Source organism: Felis catus, chromosome C2 (assembly GCF_018350175.1).
Source record: "Felis catus isolate Fca126 chromosome C2, F.catus_Fca126_mat1.0, whole genome shotgun sequence".
Lineage (NCBI taxonomy): Eukaryota > Metazoa > Chordata > Mammalia > Carnivora > Felidae > Felis > Felis catus.
Window position 1 is genome coordinate 132224986 of NC_058376.1, and position 20266 is coordinate 132245251.

At 40.9% G+C, this 20266-nt stretch overlaps 1 protein-coding gene across 6 annotated transcripts in view; it reads right to left on the reverse strand.

Moving 5' to 3' along the window:
- The window catches only part of LOC101096163 (collagen alpha-4(VI) chain-like), a 147715-nt gene that overhangs the window by 102539 nt on the left and 24910 nt on the right, over positions 1–20266 (reverse strand). For 5 of the 6 annotated variants that reach the window (XM_045037628.1, XM_045037626.1, XM_019810719.3 and 2 more), the window contains 2 exons: positions 17023–17169; positions 1127–1215 (listed from right to left, as the gene is read on the reverse strand). In XM_045037628.1, coding sequence (XP_044893563.1) covers positions 1127–1202 — 76 coding nt within the window. In that variant the 5' untranslated portion in view covers positions 1203–1215; positions 17023–17169. The remainder of the gene's footprint in view (positions 1–1126; positions 1216–17022; positions 17170–20266) is intronic. The other variant, XM_045037625.1, reaches the window with a different exon arrangement.

Below are 20266 nucleotides of genomic sequence, written 5' to 3' on the forward strand. Positions count from 1 at the left end.
CAAAGACCCTGTAAGAGTTTAAGCAGAGAAGAGCTCATGAAGGTTGGTGTACCCTAGGGACACTAAATCCATTTGTCACTTCTAGATTCCAGAGTCCCACCTCTCAGGAGTTTGCCTAATCTTGGTCGTAAAGCCAAGTGGAGTCATGATTTCCGAAAAGGCAGATAATAAATGAGCTTAATGGCCTTTTGAGCTTTATTTCCCCTTGGCCCTCCAGAACACACTCCTGTTGAGAGGAGAGTATTCAGTGAGTGCCCCAGGAAGGGCCAACTGGTTTGTACCCCCTTAACATTTCTTTCAGAGGAGATCAAACACAGACCGTGAAAGTATTTCCCTGATCATTCCAATCAGGAGAAACCTCACAGTTGTAGAATATTTCTTTTCAGACAAATTAAGTATTGGTTCCATCACGTGCACCTTGAGAGATATATTACATTTTCGTACATTGTTGCTTTTCTTAGCCCCTCCAGAAGTCCTTTGTCATTTTAGAAGGTGTTTGAAACATGAAAAGACTGACTGTCACAGCTTCTGTCCACAAGAGAGAGGATTCAGAGCTGGAGGGAAAATTTAGAGAGCTTCATGTATTTTTCCTAACAAATAACAGTCTGTGTAATTATATATAAATATTTAAGCTTCAAGATTGTCTCAGTGGGGCTTTAGGCTACTTAACCAATCTTCTCTTCATGAGACTTTCATTGTGAAAAGTCACAACAATCTGTTAAAATAGCTGCAAAAAAAATTGCAAAGCTGTCACTAGTGTTCAGTGAAGCTATCCATTTTGTAACAACAATTACCCCTCAGAACAACTCTGCCCAAAGAGAGAAAGCAAAATGCAGAGTCAAGAGAATAGGCTTATATTTACAAAAGCATTTGACAGCCTGGTAATACATTCAGAATTAGAACATTTTTTCACATCTATTTTTTTTTTTTGTCGTTTGAAGTTAAGCTTTGAAAACATCAAGTGCCCGCTGTTCACTAAAAGCTTCTCGGTTCTAAGCTCTACTGAAAAGAAGCATTTCCCTTTTGTTAATTATGAAGCTTCTGTGATATTTTCTTTTAGGATTATCACTACCGCTAGGTTCCCAGCAAGGTCATCGTTTTTGGCTTAGGGAATCCAATGCATTACCCATTCTCTGTGATTTGACGAAGCCAAAACTAGCTGCAAGAAAGATGAACTCCCAAAACATCTTCCGAATCTCCATTCTAGATATATACCTGGGGAGAAAAAAAACTTCGTAATTAAAATTATGTCTTCATACATTTAAAATGAGTATACCATACCATATGTTAATTATATCTCAAAAAGTTGATTTATAAATAGTGTGTGTGTGTATACATACAAACATACATACATATATATATATAAATATATATATATATATATATATATATATATATATATATATATATCTCCATGTCTTTCCACAGACCAACAGAAACTTGATAAAAATAAAGGGATTGTTGCTACATTGTTTCAATTGTACAAAGAAGATGGCCTTGCTGACCCAACTCAGGAAGAATTTTGTAAACACCCAAAGCCTATACCTCCGACTTTACTGTTTCAAGTTGTCCAGATGCGGCTATAAAACGATAAAGTATATAGGGCACGGGTTGGACTTCCATTTCACACACTGAATTCATTTGGTGGAACGTAAACATTTCTGGATGATTTTGCTTGTATTTTTATACAAGCACTGGGTGACCTTATAAACATTCGTGGCATGCAGAAATATTCAAATATCGGAGGAGCACATCTGCCTGATGAATTCAGGCTAGCCAGAAAATGTTTTCTACGTTGTCAGAAGGAGGAGAGCGTCAGTGTCCTCCCTTCAACTTGGACTCATTTCCAAAGGCCTCCATGAAAATGATCAAGTCCCCAATTCCATTCTATTTTTTGACTCTAAGCAAGGCCATGTGTTTAAAATTAAGAAAATCCGAAAATAAACGTTGAAAAAAAAATTAAAAAAAAAAAAAAAAAAGCGCCTGGGTGGCGCAGTCGGTTAAGCGTCCGACTTCAGCCAGGTCACGATCTCGCGGTCCGTGAGTTCGAGCCCCGCGTCAGGCTCTGGGCTGATGGCTCAGAGCCTGGAGCCAGTTTCCGATTCTGTGTCTCCCTCTCTCTCTGCCCCTCTCCCGTTCATGCTCTGTCTCTGTCCCAAAAATAAACGTTGAAAAAAAAAATTTTTTTTTAAATAAATAAAATTAAGAAAATCATGGCATTCACATTTGAAGGAGATTTCAGCTGGAACAAGGAATACCCCGCCTTTGTCTTCTTAGCCAGCTCCCCTCAGCATCCTCGAAGGTTAAAAGTAAGGACTCTTGAAGATAAACCGTCTGAGTTGGAATCCCAGGCCCGCTACTTAATAGTTAATCTTGGGCAAGTTGCTTCACTGCCTGGCCCCTCTACCTCAGAGCCTTGAAATCAGGAGTAAGTGAGTTCATTGCTGCAAAATGCTTCACCTATACCTGGCACAGAGAAATCACTCTTTCAGTGCTCGTTAAGTGAAATAAGTCTCCTTGGATGCCCACAATGTGAAAGTGACAAAGTAGGGCCCCCAACTTGAGACTCAGAATCCGTAGAAGCAGAGGAACACTAACACTCTGTAGTGTGCGTTCATAAGGAAGTTATTTTGTTTTGTGCATTTTCATTTATATTTTTTATTTAACTTATTTAATTTTCACTCTCAATCACTGCTTTGTAAGTCACTATGCTAATATCTCTACGTTCCTCACCTCAAGCCTGGGAAAGGCCCTGCTCATCTTGTTCATGGAAATGGAGACACTGGGCCCCACAAAGGTTAAGTTGCATATTCCAGCCCCCTGGCCATGGACTGGCAGGTTCTATACCAGGTAACCCGACCCTGGGTGCAGTGCATGGCAGGAACTCAAACCCTTCAATGAAAATCGCTAAGCCCAGACTGTCACTCAACAACCACCCCCCCCCCCGCCTCCACCCAGAGCCCAAATGATGTAAAATGAAGAGCGATTTGCAATGGGGTAAAAAATGTGAGCTCAAGCCCTAAGTGTTAGCATCCACCAATTTGTCTTCAAAGACAACGGTTTTATGTACAAAACACTGTATTAGATGCTCCAGATAATGGAATTACAAACCTGCTTTCACGTTTAGAGAACTGAACAATTTGGGGAGAGAAATGTTACACACCGGAAACACGAAGAAATTTAGGAAAGTTTAAACGCGTACTTTAAATATATCAAAGAGTTTCAGATAGAATCTCATTGGGCCTACATCACTTTGCAGTCTTGGGCCCTTTAAGTGGGACAGTGTGTAAAAATTATATCATGATGCCCAGAAATCCCAGCTACCCAGCAACTGAAGTCCTCTTTCCAGAAAGTGGACGTGGAGCCATTCTGCTTCCCATAGGACATATTTCTACTATTCATGTTTAATTTACTCCTTAGAAAGGATTCAAGGATGTGAGACAAACACATCTATTTTATTATCTTATGCTAACAGAAAACACCGGGAGAAGCCTTGAACTCAAAAGAAGCCGGAAACCTTGATTCTCCTGTCAGCTTGACCATTGCCTTTGTGGACTTGAGCTATCCAGTTCACCTTTGAAGGTTTATGTGCCGACTCTCAAGGGCTTGGCGCTGATTTGGAACACCTACTACATTTCCCATGATATTACAAACACTCCCCAGGGTATTGGTCCGGTAATTTTCCAATAAGCACAAGTGATATGATTGGACTTCCCTGTTCCTCAGTTTCTACATCAACCTCCCACTAATGCCTCCTCAAGGAGACTAATTTGAGGGAAGGCACTTTCAGACTGTAAATATCCTCTTCCCCAACAAACGTTCATCTCACGGCAAACAAATGAATGCATGATCATAAAGAATAGACTCTTCTGATGGATTAAGGACAGTGTAAGAGTAAAGAGCTTCAGAGTCTGAAAGTGCCAGGAAGAATGATCCAAAATAAATCGGATGCATGGGAGAGAAGTTAAGATGGCCGAGGAGTCAGGAGGCCCTAGGCTTGCCTCATCCCTCCAACACAGCTAGGTAAATATCGAATCATTTTGAAACCCAAGAAATCCATCCAAGGACTGAGAGAGCAAAAATGTACAACCAGAGGTGAAAAAACTGCCACCTCACGGACGGTAGGGGCTGCAGAGAGTTGATTTGGGGGAGAGAAGAGCTGTGGGTGCTGCGATGGGGAAGGAGCCCTAATTGGGCAGAGTGAGAGAGAAAGGAGAGAGGTAGAAAGAGTGAAAGCATGTGCAGGAAATTGCACAAGAAAAATCCTTCCCCAGAACCATGGACTGGGAAAGGGAGAGGGGCTGAATACCGCCAAGTTCTTCGAAAGAGCGAAGCACAGAGCTTGAAGTTTTGGAGGTCTGTGCCGTTGCCCGGGTCACACGTGGAGGGCTTAGCAGTGCTGCAGGGGGGAAAGAGGGCAGACACCCAGGAGCAGGCAGTGTGTTCTGAGGAGACCCCGGGTCACACAGAGAGGAACAAGTCCCCTGCTTGGGTACATTTTGGAGAGGCGGCATAGCCCCTATGGGGGGCAAAAGACTCCGTGGGCACCAATGAGCTGCCCCATTCGCTGGAATAGGAAGAGAGTCACTGGCTGAGGGCAGTGAGCCATGGTGCCAGCTTTCTGCTGCACTTTATCATAAACTCCGAAGTTCATGCAACTGAATTCTGGGGAAAGCCAGCACCCACCACAGCGCAGCGAGACCCTCCCCCAGAGGATCAGCATGGGTCAGCACTGCGCAGATGGCTAAAATGTGCAGTTCTGAAACCCAGCCACGTGCCTGAGATAAAACACAGGAGTGCTGTGCCACCTGGCAGTGGGCAGCTCAGATGCAGGCAGAGTAAAGGTGGGGATCTGGCAGAAGCCAGGGACACAAGAGAGGTGATTGCTTGCTCTTCTTTGAGGGCTTCCAGAAGAGTGACAGGTGTGAGATCCCCACTCCGGGGACAAGAGAGTGGGGCCATGCCTCTCACCAGTCAGCACTAACCAACTTCAGTGGGTAAAACAGCGCCACCAAGTGGAGGCTGGGGCCACATACACAAGTCTCCTACCACCTCCCCTCTGTGCCCTGCAGGTGCCTTACCTCTAGGGCAAGTCTACCTGAGAATCAGCAAAGCAGGCCCCACCCCCAGAAGACTAGCACAAACCCCTCACATGCACCAAGTCTACTGATCATAGGGTACTATAAAGCTTCAGCTCTAGGGAAATATTGTTATTTTTTTCCTTACAAAAAGAAAAGGCAATTATTTTATATGGAACATACCTCAACATCATAAGGCAATATATGAAAGACCCACAGCTAATATCATTCTCAATGGGGACAAAACTGAGAGCCTTTCTCCTACAGGCAGGAACAAAACAGGGATGGCCACTCTCACCATTACTATTTAACATAGTACTGGAAGTCACAGCCTCAGCAATCAGACAACAACAACAACAAAAAATAAAAGGCATCCAAATCAGCAAGGAAGAAGTCAAACTTTCACTATTTGCAGATGACATGATACTCCATGTAGAAAACCTGAAAGACTCCAGCAAAAAATTGCTAGAATTAATACATGAATTCAGCAAAGTTGCAGGATATAAAATCAATGTACAAAAATCAGTTGCATCTCTATACACCGATAATGAAGCAACAGAAAAAAAAAAATCAAGGGTTCAATCCCATTTACAACTGTACCAAAAACAGTAAGATACCTAGCAATAAACCTAACCAAAGAGGTAAGTAATCTGTACTCTGAAAACTATAGAACACTTATGAAAGAAACTGAAGAGGACACAAAGAAATGGAAAAACATTCTATGTTCATGGATTGAAAGAACAAACATTGTTAAAATGTCTATACTACCCAAAGCAATCTCCACATTTAACGCAATCCCTATCAAAACACCACCATTTTTCACAGAGCTAGAACAAACAACCCTAACATTTGTATGGAACCTCAAAGACCCTAAATAGCCAAAGCAATCCTGACAAAGAAAAGCAGATCTGGAGTCATCATGATTCTGGACTTCAGGCTATATTACAAAGCTGTAGTCATCAAGACGGTATGATACTGGCACAAAAACAGACACACAGATCAAGGGAACAAAATAGAAAATCCAGAAATGGCCCCATACTATATGGTCAACTAATCTCAACAAAGTAGGAAAGAACATCCAATCAAAAAACAGACAGCCTATTCAACAACTGGTATTGGGAAAACTGGACAGCAACATGTTAGAATGAAACTGGACCACTTTCTTACCCCATACACAAAAATAAATTCAAAATGGATAAAAGACTTAAATGTGAGACAGGAAATCATCAAAATCCTAGAGGAGAACGCAGGCCACAACCTCTTCGACCTTGACCAGAGCAACTTCTTACTAGACACATCACCGGAGGCAAGGAAAACAAAAGCAAAAATAAACTATTGGGACTTAAAGATAAATAGCTTCTGCACAGTGAAGGAAACAATCAGCAAATCTAAAAGGGAGTCTATGGAATGGGAGAAGATATTTGCAAATGACATATATGATGAAGTGTTAGTATCCAAAATCTATAAAGAACTTACCAAACTCAACACCCCAAAAACAAATAATCCAGTGAAGAAATGTACAGAAGGCATACATAGAAACTTTTCCAAAGAAGACATCCAGATGGCTAATAGACACATGAAAAGATGCTCAACATCACTCACCATCAGGGAAATACAAATCAAAACCACGATGAGATACCATCTCACACCTGTCCGGTTGGCTAAAATTAACAACATAAGAAACAACAGGTGTTGGTGAGGATGTGGAGAAAGGGGAACACTCTTGCACTGTTGGTGGGAATGCAAACTGGAGCAGCCACTCTAGAGAATGTATGGAGGTTCCTCAAATAGTTAAATTTAGAACTACCCTATGATCCAGCAATTGCACTACTAGGTATTTACCCAAAGGATACAAACATACAGATTCAAAGTGGTAGAGATACCCCACCGTTTTTAGAAGCATTCTCAACAATAGCCAAACTATGGAAAGAGCCCAAATATCCATCAACTGATGAATGGAAAAAGATGTGGTGTGTGTGTGTGTGTGTGTGTGTGTGTGCGCGCGCACACACACACACTCCATTTCACAATGGAATATTACTCAGCCATCAAAAAGAATGAAGTCTTGGGGCATCTGGGCAGTTCAGTCAGTTAAGTACTGGACTCTTGATCTCAGCTCAGGTCACGATCTCACAATTAATGAGATGGAGCCCCACATTGGGTCTGTGCTGACAGCACGAAGCGTGCTTGGGATTCTCTCTCCCCTTCTCTGTGCCCCTTCCCCACTCATGCTCTCTCTTTGTCTCTCCAAAATAAATAAACATTAAAAGATTAAGAAAAAAAAGAATGAAATCTTGCCATTTGCAATGACATGGATGGAGCTAAAGTGCATTATGCTAAGGAAAGTTAATCGGTCAGAGAAAGACAAGTACCCCATGATTTCACCCATTTGTAAAATTTAAGAAACAAAACAGATGAACGTAGGGGAAGGTGGAAAAGAGAGAGAGGGAAACAAACCATAAAAGACTGTTAACAATAGAAAAAAATTGAAGGTTGATGAAGGGAGGTGGGTAGGGGATGGACTAAATGAGTAATGGGTATTAAGGAGGGCACTTGTGTTTAATAGGGGGTGTTATATGTAAGTGATGAATCACTAGATTCTATACTTGAAAACAATATTACACTATATGTTATCTAACTAGAATTTAAATAAAAATTTGAAAAGAAAAAAATAAGATAAAAAGGCATTGCTCATACATACACAAAACAAAAAAGAAAATAAATTCAGATATTATGATCATTGCTATTGTTACAATAAAATACAATACTGTAATTTTTAACTCTTGAATTAATGAAATTAGAGGAAGTAGAAAACCTTCAAGTAGGGTATCTACATTTTCATATTCTGTTATGTCCTAATTATTAGTATTAATGCAATTAATCACAAAAAATGAGAAGTATTTTTAGTTAGTTGTAAATAAAGTACCAGAGCTGTTTATGGAAATACAATGGGAAAGTCAAAAGTTTCTAAACATTTACAGCTGTGCATATTTGTATTTACATTAATGAAGAGAAAAATGTCTGTAGCTTAAGGACTTAATACCTATATTATATATACTATTTCCTGATGATGTTTCTATCTAATTAAGCTGCTGAAGGGGTTTTGCATTGAACATGTAGGGTCCATTGTGAAGGAAAAAACAAAAAATAAACCCAAAGCGACTAAGTGGCATGCAATTGGGTAGGTCTAGCATAGAATGATACTGATTCTTTCTGAAAATAATTCTAATGGGTGTGGAGAAGAGAGATACTTCTCACAAAGTATGCTGAAAGAAGTTAAATAAATAGTCAACTAGAACAATCTATTTTTTATGTTTATTTATTTTATTTTGAAAGAAAGAGTGAGTGGGGCCCCTGGGTGGCTCAGTCGGTTAAGAGTCCGACTTCAACTCAGGTCACGATCCCGCAGTCCGGGAGTTCGAGCCCGGTGTCGGGCTCTGGGCCGACGGCTCAGAGCCTGGAGCCTGCTTCGGATTCTGTGTCTCCCTCTCTCTCTCTGCCCCTCCCCCGTTCATGCTCTCTGTCTCAAAAATAAATAAACGTTAAAAAAATTTAAAAAAAGGGGCGCCTGGGTGGCGCAGTCGGTTAAGCGTCCGACTTCAGCCAGGTCACGATCTCGCGGTCCGTGAGTTCGAGCCCCGCGTCGGGCTCTGGGCTGATGGCTCGGAGCCTGGAGCCTGTTTCCGATTCTGTGTCTCCCTCTCTCTCTCTGCCCCTCCCCCGTTCATGCTCTGTCTCTCTCTGTCCCAAAAATAAATAAACGTTGAAAAAAAAAATTAAAAAAAAAAATTAAAAAAAAAAAAAAAGAGTGAGCAAGGAGGAGGGGCAGAGAGAGAGGGAGAGAGAAAGAATCCCTAGCGGGCTCCACACTGTCAGCATGTGGAACCTATGCAGGCCTCAAACTCAAGAACCTGTGAGATCATGACTTAAGCTGAAACCAAGAGTCAGACAATTCACTGAGCCACTCAGGTGACTCTAGAACAATCTATTTTTTTTTTTTTTAAGATTAATCCATTCAATTAAAATTACCTTGCAACCAACCACTATAGTAGTATTGATTCAGGGAAGAATCACCAAATGAAGCTAAAACCATCGGGTAGAAGCATGTTAGGGAACAAGGTTTTAACACAAGTTTCAAAATATCTCCTAACAAATAACTTCTAAGTTATAAAGGGTAAAAAAGTATGTTTACAAAAGAGGAACATGGTGAACATGATTTAACCAACAATGTTGGGATAAACCACCATCACATACTTCCTGAACTGATGTATGAGAAAACTCTACATCACTTATATGGTAGTTCTCCTCCAAATCCACGACTTAAATCTAATAAACAGTCAAACAAACCAAAACTTGGAGATGGTCTAAAAAACAACTGGCTTGTGCTGCTCAAATATATTTATTTTTATTTTTTGTTTTGTTTTGTTTTGTTTTGTTTTGTTTTAGAGAGAAAGAGAGGAAGCATGAGTGGGAGAGAGAGGGACGGGGAGAGAGAGAATTTTAACCAGGCTCCCCACTCAGCACAGAGCCCGATGTGGGGCTCCATACCATGACCCTGGGATCATGACCAGAGCCAAAATCAAGAGTGGGATGCTCCATCCACTCAGTCACCCAGGCGCCCCCAAAATAGTAATGGCATGAAAAACAAAGAAAAGCTGAGAAACCAACTGAGGTTAAAACAGTCTAAAGAGACATGAAAACTAAAAGCAATGCATGATCATGGATTGGGGGGAAAAAACGGCTATAAAGGACATAAAGTGAGATAATAGGTAAAAATTAAACATGGACCGAATATTATATAATAATTCTGTATCAGTGTTACATTTCCTGAGTTTGATCATTGTGTTGTAGTCATGTAAGAGAATGCCCTTGTTATTAAGAAATATACATAATATGAAGCACAGGGTCTTGGGGTCACCAGCTTACTCTCAAATGTTCAGCAGAATTATAATAATTCATAAAGAAACAATGTATGGTGAGAATCTTATAACTTTTTCATTGAGTGTTTATTGTTTACCACATAATATGTCAGGCGTATTAAAGAAATAGTTCTTTTCCTGGGAGGACTTGGAACCCTAGGGGAGAGGAAGAAATGGATGAATTGTAAGATTGTGGGATGAGCAAAATTATATCGAAATCTGTACAAGGTGTTGAGGAACACAGTGGGTGAGCATCCCTCTGCACTTGGTAAAGGCTTCAAAGAGCAGATGATGCTGGAGTTGAGACTTAAAGAAGGAGTAGAAATGTACAAGTGAGCAAGTGGAGAAAGGGAATTCCAGACATGGAACAGCATGAGCAAGGCCTCAGAAGAGGTATTGGACACCCCAGGTAGAGCTCATCCAAGGCCTTGGAAGCTAAGGTTTTTGACCACAGGAGACCTGGTTAAGCCTTCTTGGAGCTCATACCCCCTTGCTGCACAGGCTCTGAGGGCATGCATCTAATAGAAACCTTTGGCTTTCTGAAATGCATGAACTCAGAAGGTGGGATATAAGAGGGGATCTGGGTAGAATTTCTCAGTTTTCATCCATAAACTGCCTTAACTTCATTTAATTAAACCAGCAGTGTTTCATATACAAGTCTCCCTCAAGGTTTCTATTCTCCCTCTATGGGTCCCTTAAAAATGAAATGAAAAGATGCCATCTCTAACGTTCTATGCCACTGGTTCTTAGCCTAAGCATTGAGTCAGAATCACCCAGAGGACCTGTTAAAACCCAGCTTCCTGGACCCCATCTCCAGAGTTTCTGATGTAGTAAGTCTGAGTGGTGAGAATTTGCATGCTGAGTGGAATCAAGGGACCACACTTTGAAGACCATTCTCCCATGCATTTAGCATGCAGTGGTTCCCAACCAGGCAGATGTCTGCTCCATTGACTTTCAACAGCATCTCTAGCTCCACAGGGAAGAAAACAAGTGTCTCTTATCAACTACGTGGGGAAAGGGAAGAAACGATCAATTTAAAATGTTTTCTTTATATGTACATGACTGAGAGGTAAGCAGAAGCTTCAAAATATTTAGATGAAAGATCCAATGCAAATGTGAAAAATTAATTTAACGCATTTTTCAATTTGCCTTCTAATTATACTCTATTCCCAGAAATAATGAAGAGCTATGTCCTTTCTTTTTTTTCCAAAATTTTCTGGTCATTTAAACAGGATTCTTTCAGGCAGTGTATACTTGGCTTTCTTACAAGATAGTCTTGGAGTATACCACATCTGGGCAACAGGAAGCTCCAGGAGGCAAACAATTGGGGGACGTGAACAGATTCTTCTGTACACATCACATTAGAATTCACACGGCATGTTTAACAGTTAAGAAAAACTAAAGGTTAGCCTTAACCTATTTCATAAACATTAACATTTGCTTCCGTGCCCATTCACAAATCTTATGACGGCTTGGATATATACACAACTTTGTTGTAAAATATTTGAGGGAGGCTGTGTCAAACATTTCAATGACAATTAATGTGTTATTAGGCTCAAAAAAGAAAAAAACCATAACAAGATGCAGAATCTTGGAGCATTGCTCCAGGGAGGGATAAGGATGACAATGTCAGAGTTCAGCAGGGTCCTGACACTCCCATCAGCTGCAATAATTTCAAGATCAGCACACAATTTGTGAGGTATTTAAAATTTTGGAAGTGAATAGCATCCCAGCTTTGGGGCAGTTTTTCTCTGTCTTAGGCCCTTTTCATATCCTGATTCACCTAGTTTCCCAAAGTGCCTGGTTCATACATCACCTACACCATTTGCCGTATGTATTGCCATCAATCATTTATCTACCCCACTGGGCTGTGAACACACAGAGAGAGGAGTCTCGGCCCAAGAAATCTTTGTAGTGCTGGCTACATTGTTGAAACGAATAAATCTTTCCCTTTTATGATCATTATTTAACGTTTGAACAAACTGCTGAACGATTTAATCCAAGGAAAAAGAATATTCAAACTCTTACAACTGACGTGTAACTTATAAATTCCACCACCCCAGCGTTTCATGAGCTTGGTTTTGCCAGAGAGATGGGGATAACTACCCTGTCTTTCTCAAGTATTTCATTCAGGAAGAATGCCTGCAATCCGCTAAGCAGATCAGGCCCCTCCAAAGATGGTGGGCAGGTCAGCGCACTCTGCTACTCCCTACTTCCTGTCACCAGGAATGTAGGAAGAGCAGGTCATGATAGTGAATAAGGGCAAGATGGCCCTCTGCAATTGTCTGGTTTGGCCTCATATACCCTATCCATTATTTATTTCATGTCCTTTAAGAAGGTTGCTTCAGAATCTGTAAAGCAAGCATAGTATGGAGCAATAAAAAATTGCATAGAACTTGACTTTGAATGTTCCGGTTCAAGTTTCAACCCTGCCACGTTCTTGTTATGCAGCTTCTTGGAAGTCTCTTGAACTCACTAAGACTCAGTCCTGGCAGCATAAACTGTGCCTTCACCCAGTTATTGACAGGGTTATTGTGGGCACAGCATAAGCTAATGGGGGGTAGCAAAAACTTTGGAGAAAGCTAGAAAACTTCAGAGGTTACTACCACTTTTGTCAAGCAATAATCTATAAAACAAAAGTCCAAAAATGTAATACTTTGTCGCCTTCGAACCAAGCCTCAGAATTTTTATTCCAAGAGAAATGCATTGCTTGAACCAAAAGAGTCCTGGCTACATTTTTGCTTCATTATGTCTAGGAAATAATTACACCATGATGAAAGTGAGATTTTGGATAGTAACAGACATTTGACAGTAGTGAGAGAAGATTCCCTAAATCAGAGAAGTGGAGTACCAGGTGCGACAGCAAGCTGGTGGTCACCTGGATGAGATAAGCTCTTTGTTTTTTGGTGTTTTTTTTTAATGAAATTTATTGTCAAATTGGTTTCCATACAACACCCAGTGCTCATCCCAAAAAATGCCCTCTTCAATACCCATCACCCACCCTCCCCTCCCTCCCACTCCCCATCAACCCTCAGTTTGTTCTCAGTTTTTAAGAGTCTCTTATGCTTTGGCTCTCTCCCACTCTAACCTCTTTTTTTCCTTTTTTTTCCTTCCCCTCCCCCATGGGTTTCTGTTAAGTTTCTCAGGATCCACATAAGACTGAAAACATATGGTATCTGTCTTTCTCTGTATGGCTTATTTCACTAAGCTCTTTGAAACCTTATGTTACGAAACCTTAGCTGTCCATGTTCTTTGAGCTTAATCTTTTACTGTTGTTTCCAGGGCTTTAGCTTAAAATAACTTAAGGGCCATTGAACTTCTCTTTGTATCTTTTTTGAGTTTCTGAAATAGTGTATAATAAAATGTTTAAAGACAAACTGAAAGAATATCCACTAAATGCAGTGACACAAACTTACCTGACCCTCAGAAAGTTTACGATATTTCTTAGAGATTCCAAGATGCCCTGACTAGGCTACAAATCTTTCTGAAGTTTATAGAATTATAAGTCAGTGTGGTTTGCCAAGTCTATCAGACTTTGATGATTCTGAATGTCATTATTCCTTCCCTTTACCTGGAAGGCTGCATACTACTCCTTGGCCCGGGACACATGTGCATGCATGCGCGCACGCGCGCGCGCGCACACACACACACGCGCGCGCACACACACACACACACACACACACACACACACACACACACACGGCAGGCTCTATTCACCTTTCAAAACCCAGCTCAGGTGTCACCTTCCTAACTCAAGCTTGATGGCAAAGCACTCCCTGCTCTGTTCTTCCTCTGAAGTCCGTACATTTATTTCAATGAATTCTTTGGGATTTGTTAGGACTGTGTCTTTACTATTAATATATGCTCAGCACCTAGAACAGTTCCTTTCTCCGCTCTCTTTTTTCTTTCTCTCTCCCTTCCTTCCTTCTTCCCTCCCTCTGTTCATTTCTCTCCGTTCATGGCAACTGCAACCTTCTCACAGCATGGACCCAAAGCCACGGAGCTATCATTAACTCCTCTCTCACACACACCCCCTACATCCAACCTGCCAGGAAATCATGCTGGATCAACCTTTAAAGCTGTTTACACAGAAACTGATGCTCTTGTCATTTCTACTAACAGGCTGATTCAAGCCTCTCTTGCTTGATTACTACAGCAACCTCCATGGCTCTCCCTACTTCTACCCTTTCCCTCCGAAGTCTATTCTCAAAATATAACCAGAGAAATCCTTTTAAAACCTAGGTGACCTCTGCTCAGAGCCTTTCAATGGCTTCCTGTTTCATTCAGAGTAAAAAAACAAGATAGACTACAAGCTCCTATATAAACTGGCCCCCAGTTTTCTCCGACTCATTTCTCACCCTGGCTCGTTAGACTCAGATCACTTTGGCCTACTGGCTGTTCTTCAAATAAGCCAGTTATACTCACTGCCTAGGGTTTTTGTACATACTTTTATTGTTTCCTCCGTCTGGAATGCTCTTCCCCTCCTATCCCCATTTACTCACATATATCCCTATATACCCACACACATCTACACATACCCACATATGTCTACATATATCCACAAATATCCACGTATCTCCTAAATATCCACTTACGTCCACATATATCCATATATATTCCCACAGGTATCCATGTATCTACATACTTTCCCATATGTTCCCATGTAACATTATATATCCCCATATATCCACTCATATCTATACATATCTACCCATATATCCACATGGCTGATTCCCTTGCTTCCGTCAAGTCTTTGCTCAGGTATCACCTTCTCAGTGCAGTCCATCTTAGCCATTCTACTTAAAATTGCAACCTACCCTTGTTGTCCCAGCACACCCAAGCCCCCTTACCCTGCTCTGCTTTTCCTCTTTTCCTATCGCCTTCTAACAGGCTATGTAATATTCATCATGGTTTTTATCAATTACCTGTAATCATGCCGCACCTTCACCTAGAATAGAAGCACTACGAGGAATCTTGTTTTCCATGACATATCCCCAGTGCCTGACATATTGTAGGTGCTCAAAAAAGATTCGTTGCATAAATTCATTTGTTCAGAAAAAGAATGATTTCCTGTTCTTAAGACAGAATGTTCTAAACAAAGATTTAGAGGCATTCTTGGGAAGGTTGGCGCTCCCTAGGCTATTCTTTTTTGGTAAATGGAGGACTCAAAGCCAATTGGGTTCACTTTTATATTTTAATTATAATTCTATTTTTAATTCATTTGTATTAAAAATATAATCAGAACAAATAGCATAAAACTAAACATTTGGCAAATTTGTAGAATAAGTAAAACAGATCACAGGCATAGTATTGGAAGGGTCTTGGTTTAAGACCTTTGAGGAATCCAAAATGGAGCCAGTCTGCAACTACAACTGTGCCCAAGGAGGCGGGAGAGAGACGCAGCCAGAGGTGAACCTTTAAAAACTCACAGCCACAAAAATCCACTTATACAGTGAGTTGCTCAAACATAAAGACACAAGATTAGGTTGGAATGTTTGGGCAAAACAATTTCCTATAGGATCTTTTTAACAGGACTCATGGTGCTTTTATTTCAGACCAAAATATCAGGTAGATAATATTCATTATTTCACTTTCTAGCAACTCTGTAAGGGACCATATTTACTGTTTCTGCAAAAATGTAGACAGGGCTTCATTGTTCTTGGTCAGTGATGGAATAAATGCATCCACAGACCTCTCGAGGCCTATTCCTATGAGCCAGAAACTATCAGACAAAATTATGTGATGGCAGACTACTTTCAAAGGCCTGTGGCATGCACACTCTGGGTTGAAATAAAAAGGACCATCCTACATTTGCAATTCCCTGGGCTTATTTCGTAGCCTCTGAAGATCAATACAAAAGAGAACAAAAAGGTGCTAGATTTTTCTCCTGTGCTCCTGTGGAATAATTCTCAGTCAATATGTGATTCTTCCACCCACAGAAGTCATCCTGAATAGTTGTCACCATCACTAAATTCAGTGAATTTAAATGTGTAGGTATCAACCCCAGTGACCAAAAAATTATACATAAAACCTGAACCTGATCAATTTCACATTCACCTTTCTTGAAGTTCTTTATAAAAACAATCATTTTCTTCAGCTCTAGTAAATGATATGCATGCTGATGTCCTTAGGGAGTTTACTGATGTTTCTAATTTAAAATGCATTTAAAAATAAGGTAGAGTAACACATGGCCAGAGGGATGATGTGAAAAAACAACGATATTAAAATGTTCATAGTGAATCTAAGCGGTGAGTATACATGTATTCCCTGTGGATCCTTTAACTTTTGCTGTATGTTTGAAATTTTTTATTAAAAATGTAAATAACCACCTCACTTGTTTCTTAAAACTGTGTATGGTGGTCAAATGAAAAGAAACCTAGTAGTGGAGTTACAGGCATCCTGGCAAACTAGATGGAAGAAAACTTTATTTCCAACTCAAAATTGCACCTGGCATTGTTTTGAGAGAGTCATTTTTACCTAAGTTTTATATCTCTACTAAGCCTGTTTATTCCCTGATTCTTTAGTGTTTTCTTCTTCCCTTCGCCTTATGATTCTAATACTAATCTCCATGTTTAAATTCTCCCAAAGATTTGCATCAGTGAAATAATTCATGAGACATCTGTGAGTCCCCATACATTGGTTTCCCCTTTCCACACAGATGGTAAATTCTGGACCCCATCTTAAAACATTTCCCATTTTCCTGCTCCATAAAAGTTCAGAGTTACACGTCTCGTTCTGCCACAGTTTGAACCTTGAAAGTTACTCTTTCTCTGTGTGTCTAACAGAGATACCTTTTGGGTTTTTTCCTCTGTGTCTTTGTCCCTGTCTCAATTTCTCTCCATCTCTTTGCTATGCAAGATCTCTCTTTCAGTCTCTATCACTTTCTCCTCTGTTGGTCTATCATTGAGTCCCTGTCTCTCTCTGCCTGGAAGTGAAAGAGAAGCAGTGTATTTGCAAAAACACATAGAAACAAACTAGTGTTCCCACCTACCCAACTCTCCCAGGGAAAAGGAATTTCCTCCTACCTGGCAAAACCTTTGCAACTTGTTCTTTTAATTCCTCCTTCTTGTCTTCATCCCTTAAGAAGCTGTTTGAGCCTTGGGAATTCCCTAGAGCACAGGAAGCCTCAAGGGTACAAAGACACACCAGCTTTTCCGGTATTTAATACTCTCCTGGGGGAAAGGGAATGGGGGGTGGTGGTGAGGGGAGGAGCAAAAACGATGTTTATGATGACTGACGCATTGCTTGTTCTTATGCGTGCTTTATTGCCATTAAATCAAAAGGATCCTTCACTCTGTAAACACTGATCCTAAAAATGAATACAAAAAGTTCCCAGGGAGAGTATTCTCAAAAAATAGCAATAATAATATTTTTTAAATAATATAAATGAAACTAACCTTTTTCAAATTTAATTTAAAATTCCTAGAATAAAAATTAATCCTAATTATCCTTATTTCAATTATTTAGTCTCCGCCTGAAGTCTCTAGACCATGCGCCACTTGAGAGCAGGAACAGGTATAATTCATCTTTGGGTCACTCATATCCCCTGGATATCCCCTAGCAAAGAGGCTTGTACATACTAGGTCTCAAAACAGCAGATATAATGGATGGATGGATAGGTGGATAAATCAATGAACTGAACAATAGCAAACACTCCCTGCATTGATAACAAGGTAAAGCTCTTAGAGCATCTTGGATGCTCTAAACTAGCTCATACCAACCAGATTAGGGATCAGGATGGAGTCAAAGGAAGTAGAGAAGTATTTTTGTGTGTGCACATACATGAGTTAAACAATTAAGCTGCTGTAACAGGAGATGTAATAACCAAGATCGTTTCCTTCTCACATAGTTCAGTCCAAGGTGTCTATTCCAGGTCAGCAAGAGGCTTTCCTCCACATAGTCATTCAGGGACCCAGGCTAATATTCAACATGTGGCACCTGAGGTTTCTGCAAGTACCACCAGGGTAGCCAGTGGGGAGGGTGAAAGAGCTAACTCTGCAGACTGCCTCCTAAACAAGTGAGGCAGAGGTTGCTCATAGTTCTTCCACTCACATTCTGCTGGTCAGACCTTAGTCACACAGCCACATCCAGCCGCAGGGATACTTGAGATTTTATTTCCAGCTAGGCAGCCATGTGCCTTGCTCAACTGTGACCATAAAAGAAGGAGAGGGAGAATGGAGGGGGAGGAGGGGTGGCCAGCGACCATCTCCATCACATTTTGTATACATGTTTTTCACCATTATCTCAAAATCTGAAGACCCGTACTTGGAATGCAGTGTTGTTTTGTTTCTGGCATGAGTATTCAAGGAAGTGGGGTCAAATGAAGTTTCTCAAAATAAATTGTCAATAGAAGGACAGTGTGTCATTAACGGAGTTGAATGCAGGCTTCTCTGTGTTTTTCCGGGATTGTTAAATTTGACATAAAACCTAGAGAGTCTCCTCCACAGAAGATAACTTCCAAAATGATAGGTTAGTTCACTCTTCATCAATTGTCCCTTCATTATTCATGAGGTGTGGATAACAGGGGCAAAGTTTTGCTCTACGCGGAAATAGAGTCACTTCATATATAGCTAAGAAACAGTAAGAGCTCGCTAAATAGTCTGATTCCCTGAGGGAAATAATCAAACTATCATATGTAAGATTCTTCAGTGAAAACAGTGAAGTGCAGATATTTAATGCCATATGATGCTTTCAGTCTTTTGTTCCCTCCTGCTCAGGAAGTCATGTTCTCCCCTCTGACTCACCCACCCAACAGCATCCCGCTCCTCTGTCTCCCTTTCATTCCCCAAACAGGTAGCTTAGACCCCAAGATAGGTTTAGACTCAAGGTCTTAAACTCTAACACTGACCCTGGTTAAATAGCAAGGTCCTTATTTATTCTGTTACTTCAGAAGTCACCATTTGGCTGTGCTCTGTATCCTCTCCTTGACCTTCAAGCAATATTTCTGCTTCTCCTTGTGTGCTAGGAAGAAGCTTGCTTCTTGGGTTCCCCCAAAAGCAGACCCTGAGACAAGGACTTCAGTGTAGGCAATTTATTTGGAAAGCCATGTGAGGAAGCAAGAGAGGGAATATGGAAAGTAAGACCTGAAAGAATAAAAGCCAAAATTTGCCTTAACGTATGTGTTAACTCTGTAGGCAACTGAGGTTCAGTCTCACTGGGGACCCTCTGAAAAACTCAGAATGTCCCTCAGAACCATCCCAGTGAGAGACAGCTTGGATTTCATCACTAAATGCCATCTCTCGGTGGTTGAGAACTACAGGGATAGGGGGAATGGGAAGGATGAAGTCCTGGGCACTTCCAAGCTGCCCTGTGAGCAGACTGAGTAAGCCTCCTTGGCAATCAAAAAAGCCCTCCCTCAAGTGGAGAAGCTGGAAGGCTGTGGTGGGCAACTGTACGCATGCTCAGAAACTGTGCTGGGCTGCAGGGGAGCTCAGAGATGCATTGAGTGGATCTGGAGCATGGCACCAACAGTGTCTCCTACGTGTGCCAACTTCTTCAGAACAAAGTCTCCTCTCCTCAGGACCCCAGATTCCTCCTCCCACTGACTGTTCTCCCCATGGGTAGAACCAGATTCCCAAGCTCAGAGTTCACAACTTCCTCCTCTTTGCTCTCGCAAACATGTATGACAAAATCCACTGTTGCCCTCACCCTGGCTCACGGAGTTGTTTTTTTTTTTTCCTTACTCATTGTATCCATCACTAAATTGTGAGCTGCTCAAGGGTAGAAATTCTATCTCCTTCGCAAAGATTAACACACAGTAGGAGCTCCACAAATACCTGCAGAGTGAATAAATGGCAAATAATTGCCTCAATAATATACAGAAACTCCAAAGATCCTTCAACTTCTCTTTGTGAATGACATGACATTTCCACCTTAACTCACTCCTTGATATTGGCTACAAAAGCCATGCTGGTATTTCAAGAGAGACCCTGATCAAGCATATATTTGATAAGTAGAAGAGAAAGAATCTCTTCTGTGAAGCTCTGGGAGGAAAAAAAAATGCTTTTGTTAATTAACAAAAGGACATGAAAAAACTTGTTCTCTAAAATCATTGACTGTCAGAAACTGCTGTTTGAAATCACATTTAGTGAAAATGAAACACCTCTTTTTTGCCTAGAGGATCTAAGTCATTTTAACACAGAAAAACAGCCTGGATTTCCAACCCAGATCCAGAGCTTCAGATAAGGGTTTTAAACACAACATTCCATACTTATCTCAACTGTGTAGTTTCCCAGGAAACAGGACCCTGAGTTCTCATCTCAGCCCAGG